The sequence below is a fragment of the Drosophila guanche genome, unplaced genomic scaffold, assembly GCF_900245975.1.
Source record: "Drosophila guanche unplaced genomic scaffold, DGUA_6, whole genome shotgun sequence".
Lineage (NCBI taxonomy): Eukaryota > Metazoa > Arthropoda > Insecta > Diptera > Drosophilidae > Drosophila > Drosophila guanche.
Window position 1 is genome coordinate 3,218,544 of NW_022995747.1, and position 6,504 is coordinate 3,225,047.

The 6,504-nt window shown below is 44.8% G+C and overlaps 1 protein-coding gene across 1 annotated transcript; it reads left to right on the plus strand.

Annotated features, from left to right (window-relative positions):
- Nucleotides 1–4,684: 4,684 nt before the first annotated feature.
- Nucleotides 4,685–5,782, plus strand: LOC117583161 (kelch repeat and BTB domain-containing protein 8-like). Its single transcript, XM_034271356.1, has one exon. It carries the CDS (start codon nt 4,685–4,687, stop codon nt 5,780–5,782), a length of 1,098 nt encoding a protein of 365 aa, XP_034127247.1.
- Nucleotides 5,783–6,504: the final 722 nt, after the last annotated feature.

Genomic DNA, 6,504 nt, shown 5'->3' on the forward strand with positions numbered 1-6,504 from the left:
TGTGTATTTGTGTCTCAGATTTTATACCATTGAAGCCGATTCAATTGCCCTTTGCTAAGCATTTAAGCCATAATGCCCGTATGATAATGGGTCAACGGGTCGGGTGTTTGATGTTTGTCATAATAATTAGTTGGCATTTTCCTTTTACTCATTGCGCTGGGGGGTTGCCAGGGTAACGGTGTATTAATGAGCTTTCCTCAAACGTTTAGGAAGCGCCGCTCGTTCCGTTCGTTCCCTTTGATGTCATTTTGGTATATATTTTCTGCATTTTTTTTGGCCGTTGAGCCTCCGACATCTATTCGAGTTTATCCTGTCAATATACCCTATATGGGATAAGGGAACGAGAGAGAGAAGAATCTCATTTTAGGTCTCTGGCTGGCATTGAATTTCCATTGATTGAATTGATCGACCGCCGGATTTATTAATTGACATTATGCACATTAATTTGCTCGACGTTGGCTTACAGACTTGGCCCTAAGCCAGCTGCTGATCTGCTGTGGGAGCTGCAACTGATGGACTGCTGCCTGATGACCATCTCCGACAGGAAATTATGACAACTATCGCCAAGGTTTTTGTCTTTAATAAAACTTTCCATGATATGCCCCCGCAAATGCATATGGAGACCGAATTTATCGCTGATTAATAAACTCATTAGAACTTTTCTTGTTTCCCCACTATCACACGGAGGAAAGCCCCAACTTTCGCCACGGATTTAATTGGAAAAGTTCGGGCGGGCGGGCCTTAGTTTAAGGCACTCCATTTGGCAAGTTCGTTAGTTGGTCAATATTCCACATTGCATGTACACCCGGCAGCCTGTCAACGTTTTGGCTTCTTCATTTTCCGTGGAAACAAAATGCCCGAAGGCGGCAAGCAAAAGGAACCGCAAAATGGAAAAAAAGGAAACAAAATGTTACCCAGATGAAGACAAAGAATTATGCCTTCTTGTCGGTTATTAATGAGCCTCGGCTCCTGGGGGCATGTGCACCGAGACAACTTTCAATTTGGCCGACGCCTAATGAAAATGCATTTGAAAGGTAAAATGATTAATGTCAGGCCCCCCTTGTTGGGTCTTAATTTTTCTTGGGTTAACCGATCCCACCGATACCGCCAACGCTACCGCTACCGCTACCGCCACCGAGACCGCCGGTGCCACAGATTTAATTAAAATAAAATATAACAAAAATCCCCGCATTGCTACACGCCGGCAGCAGCTGCTGTCAGATGTAAAATCCGGGTTGAGAGAACTCCGTTCGCACTTATTACATTTTAGAAGTTAATTAAAATATGTTTGTAAAATATAACAAAAATTGAATAGATTTTACAAATATTTACCATTTAGAAAATTGTTTTTTATCAGGTTTCTATTTTGCATTTATTGTGTTTATATTCGATAATTCTACAAAATGCCAACCGAAAATTGCCAGCTGTTGCTGATGTGGCATAGTTTACCCTTCCAGAGGGTATACACTTTTGAATGAACTTTTCAGCAGCGAGCGCTTCTATATCGGGCATCCTAAAGTATCATTCTGCCAGTAAAGCGTTGAAACCCATTTTCTGTCTATTGTTTTTTTTTGAGCGCAAATTATGCGCTGCCTGACGGCAATTTAATTGCCGTTAGAATGTTGCCTATCAATGAATCATATGTGTGTGCCGTACAAAATATATATTAAATATGCCTAAAATGTATATGCAAAATGTAATGAGTTAGAATAATCTGTGTGTGGGTGTTTGGGTCTGCCTTTTTTTGTCGATTTAACGGCCAAGTCCCTCCAACGGTCTAAATAAAATATGAATTGAAAAACCGACAAAATAAAATCAATAACCAACTGCTGTTCAATTAATTATTGTCAGAATATTTCTGGTGCCCATTTAGTCGAGTTTTGTTTTGCCAACTGCAGGCATACTCGCACCATTCCATTCGTGTGCATTTAGTTGAATGTAGTGAAAATGAAATAATTGTTTAGGGCATATCATCGATATGGGGAGCAGCAGCAACTCGGCAGTTGCCAGTGACATGGAGCGGAGAGAAGTGGCTGTATAATTCAATTGCATTATCAAACTGGATTAGCAATGAATGCTTCTAATCTGCAAATAATTCTCTCGGCAGCATTAGTCAATTTGCAAACAGCAAAATGTAGATATGCAAAGGTACAACTGTTTGAAACAGTTTATCTGTGAATATAATTGTGGGTAGAGCGTGAGAGCGTCATGCGATATTTCAGCATCAAATGGAAGGACTTTAAGTGATGGTTTTCCAGCAGACAATCGATATCTGCCATCTTTAATATATTACTATCGCAGTTCCCACCATGTCCCGACCTGCACACAAACACTCAAAGTCGTAATGGAGTACGCCGTGCGCATGTATAAATAACCAAATATGTCCTCTGTTTCGGGGCAAACAGATCTCCTTTTGTTTTCTATTAAACAATTGACAAAGTGCCTGTGCGTGTGTGTGTCTGGGTCTACGTCTGTGTGAGCACTCCTGTTGTGGGCCTTGTCGTCTGATGCGACTACACATATAAATTATAATTTAATAAGAAAGCAAACGAAAAATTCAATGGCGCCATAAACCATAAAAAGACGCTGAAAAGTTCTCGAGTGTGCGTCTGTCTCTGTGAGTTTGTGTGTGTGTGCGGATGTGTGTCGAAAAACAATAAGCAAACAGCAAAGTTCCCTCCGGACTGAGATGAGGGTAAAGTAAACATTGAAATCATCTTCTGGCGGGGTGGAGCGGAAACAGCCCGAAAACCAGAACGGGACGCACCGAGAGGACTCGATTAAGTGGCATAAAGTGATGATAAATGCGACATTGAGCAACAATAAATTGTTGGCCTTTGTCTCTTCTATTGTCTCTCACCCCCAACCACGCACTCTTTTTCTCTCTCTCTGTCGCTCTCCCCGTTATTCGCCGTTTATTGTTTCACTGCTTGGGATTCCTTCGTTTGCACTGCTTGCCATTGACGTGTTTGACTTATTGATGCTGCGTGCCGGGATTAGCGATGAGGCGACGGCAGCAGCGCCAGCGGCAGCGGTGGCGGTGGCGTCGGCGACCCACGCTGCGTATGAGCAACACAAATAAACCGACGAGCATAAAGCTCAGAGAGCAGCGCTGATTAGCATTTCTGTGTGTGTGAGTGCGAGTGCTTGTGCGTGTGCATGGCTGCATGTGTGTGTGTGTGTGTGTGTGTGGCAGGATGCTCATGCGAGTATACTTTTTGGAACTCATTCAATTGTTTATGGTAATTTGAAATTCATTGGACGGCAGTCCTCACCATTTGATGGCACTGCAGACAGCGCATTAAAGCTTAAATTCAATCAAAATTGATTTGTGGTGGGCGAGTGTGATATGGCGGATATTCCATTATAGGTCAGGTCCCAGTCACACACAATCCCTGCACAATTCCCTGCCGGACACACATTTGAGCTGCATTTGAGGCACACTCGACTCTAAGCTTCATTGCAGCCACGGCCACGCCCCATGGCCAAATGTAAGGGAAAAAGTTTTCTACTTAAAAAAACGCGAAGTTGCCTCAATCCTGAAATTGTTTTCCCTTCTTTTTTTTCACTCTCCCTCTCCAGTTGGCCGCAAGCCGTGCCACTTGCCACAGAGAAAGCCAAGCCATAGTCGGAGCCGGAGCCGGAGCTGGAGCCGAGTTCGAGATTACTTTGGTTTACATTGTGCTACGTTTGTGGTTTAAATATTGTATTAAGTTTGCTGGCTGGTGATTGGAAAGCAACTGCACATAAATTGAAAAGAGAAGAACAAAATTCCCAGCAGCAAGGCATGCAACTCATGCCACAAAAACCCCAACAGCTGGCCGCATTTCATTGCAGTTTTGCATTATATTCAGCTGGGGGGAAGGGCAGCCCTTAGAGAGAACGAGAGAGAGCCTGAATCGGAGTCGGCGATCCATTGAAATCCGAGTTAGCAGCCACTTGAGTTGCTTGCTCCCATTAGCCCTCCTCAGTGGCAGCGGCAGGAGTGCTCCGACCACCGGCAGAACCTCCACAAGCAGCAGCAACATCAGCATTCGTATCGGTCCAGTCGGCCAGGCAATTGCTTAATTGCAACTTAAGCTCAATTTTCCTGTTACCACCCACAAACCCAACCATCTGCCAATCCTCAGAAGTCTTGTTCCACTGCCTGTCCGACCTATCTGTCTGTATGTTTGAGCCGTCTGCTCGACTTGTTTGTTTGTTGCTGGTACATAAAATCTTGGCCAGCTCACAATCGTTGCATGTAATGACTGGAATTTGCGGTGGCTCCAATATGAGCCAAGGTGATGGAGTGCTGAGGATTCTGAGGACGTGAGGAGCGCACAGGCGGATGAGTACCCGGGTACTCCAGGCTCCAAGCTGCAAGCTGCTGGCCCTGGCCGCTCCGTAGATAAACACAGCCGCACTCGGAAGCCCAAACTAAGCCATTCAGCCGGCGCACAGCTTCAGCCTCAGGGCACTTAAACCCCAAAGTTGGCCTGCCAGGAATTAGAATCCTAAATGCGGCATGTCCGGGGCAATCCTTAAATGCAGTTTAAGTGTTGTTTACCTGCGGCTTTTGGCAGCCGCAAATTATCCTTTTAATGCCGCAAATCCACTGCCAACCAAACATAAATGTGCCATGATTTTTCACTCCCCAACTTTGACATACATCAAAATAGTTTTGTTTTCAAGTCTTCCAAAGATGAATGATGATAATGAATTGAGTACAGAGTCAGTGCAGGAAAGGGAACCTGATCATTCCACGCCCATTCCCGCCTTTTCGCTGAAGGACATGGGCTACCGTGAACCAGAAGAAGGAATTGACCAGAAATTGTGTTGCAAAAATGAGTACAAGGAGCACATAATTCGTGGCATGGATCGGATAATTAGCAAGCAAAAGAAAACAGACATCGAGGTCTATGTTCGAGGACACAAATTCCTGTGCCACCTTTGCGTGCTTAAGACCTGTACGGAGTTTGCCAAGAACTTGCACTTTCCGAATAGTTTGATTATAGCACATGAGGATGTCACACCTACGGGTTTCCAGCTAGCCTACGAATGGATGATCCACAAGGACTCTACGCTGAAGCGCAAAGATATTGTCGAGCTGTACTTGGCAGCGGAGTACATGAATGTGCCGGAGCTGTTGGATCATGTGTGGGATCTTTTTAACGAGAAGAAACTTGTCAATGATGCCATAGCCTTCCAGATTTTTCTGGAGTGCCTGCCCCACAGGAGGAGCATGTTGCAGGACTTGATGCTGAGCCGCGTGCATCGCTTCTTCCTCATGGCCGTCACCACAGAGGAGTACCTGCATCTGGAGCTTGAAAATGTATCCGAAATGCTTGCGCACAGCAATATGTGTGTCAACTCTGAGCTGGAGATCTACTACAGTGCGGTTCGATGGCTCCATCACGATTGGTCACAGCGCAAGACGCATGCCCCGCAGATCATGGCGGTGGTCCACTTCCACCTACTGCCAAATCAGTGCCTAAATTCGATCAGAGAGCAGCTGCCGGAGCTGCACAACATACCCGAAGTTCAGAGCCTGATCAATGACGAACTGGCTAGAGAAAGAACCCGGCAGGCAGCGAGTCTGCGTCAATGGGTCTACGATTGGAAAATCCCCCACCATCACAGCTCCGTTTGTTCCAAGTGGCAGTGCCTTGACCTGGCGGGGTTCGACCGGTATTTGGAGCTAATCATAGCGACTGGCCCGAACTATTCCCAGTGTCTAAGGTACTTGCGAAGCGGCTACACGATGCCCTGCTGTCGAAGTGCATTGCTGAGAAAATCTTGAGAAAATAAATCGGAGCACATTCAAGTGGCACACAAGGGGCCTCCTCTTATATACATACATTTTCGAGCATGTGTTTGTGTGCGTTTTGGTGTATGAAACACACCCTGGGGTGCCATATAATTGCTACAAATAATTTCATTAGTTCGCTACGGCCGTTTGGGCTTTGGTTTCGCATTCGAATTCGCATTAAGCGTTTCCAATTAGTTGAATGGCTGCCATTTTGCTGGAATTAATTGTCAACGTTTATGAACTAAGCATTTGTGTGTTGGTATCTGTGTGGTTAGCCGTGGTACGTATTTGTACGTGTTTGCTCAACACTCGCGCATTGCAATGCAAAGACAAGCAAACAAACAATAATCACACATGCAAATATCAATGCCCCGGGCTGTCAGGCACTCCCTTTGGCGAAAACCAACAAAAAATATACATTGTACACATCTACGGGGAATATGAAAAAATATGTTTACACACCACCAAAACCCGACACAGAGCAACGTACAAACAGACAGACAGACGGACAGACATCCATAATCAAAATATTTTGTTAAAAAATACAACACAATTAACAGCAGAAATCAGGAAGCAACAAAAAATAAAATGCATTCATATGCGTTCCGTGTGCATGTGTGTGTGTTATTTCAACTGCATTTTTCATGGACTTATTCGAGGATTTTGCCGGATTTCAATGCAAATGTTTGTACGGCTTTTTGTGTACCTTTGCT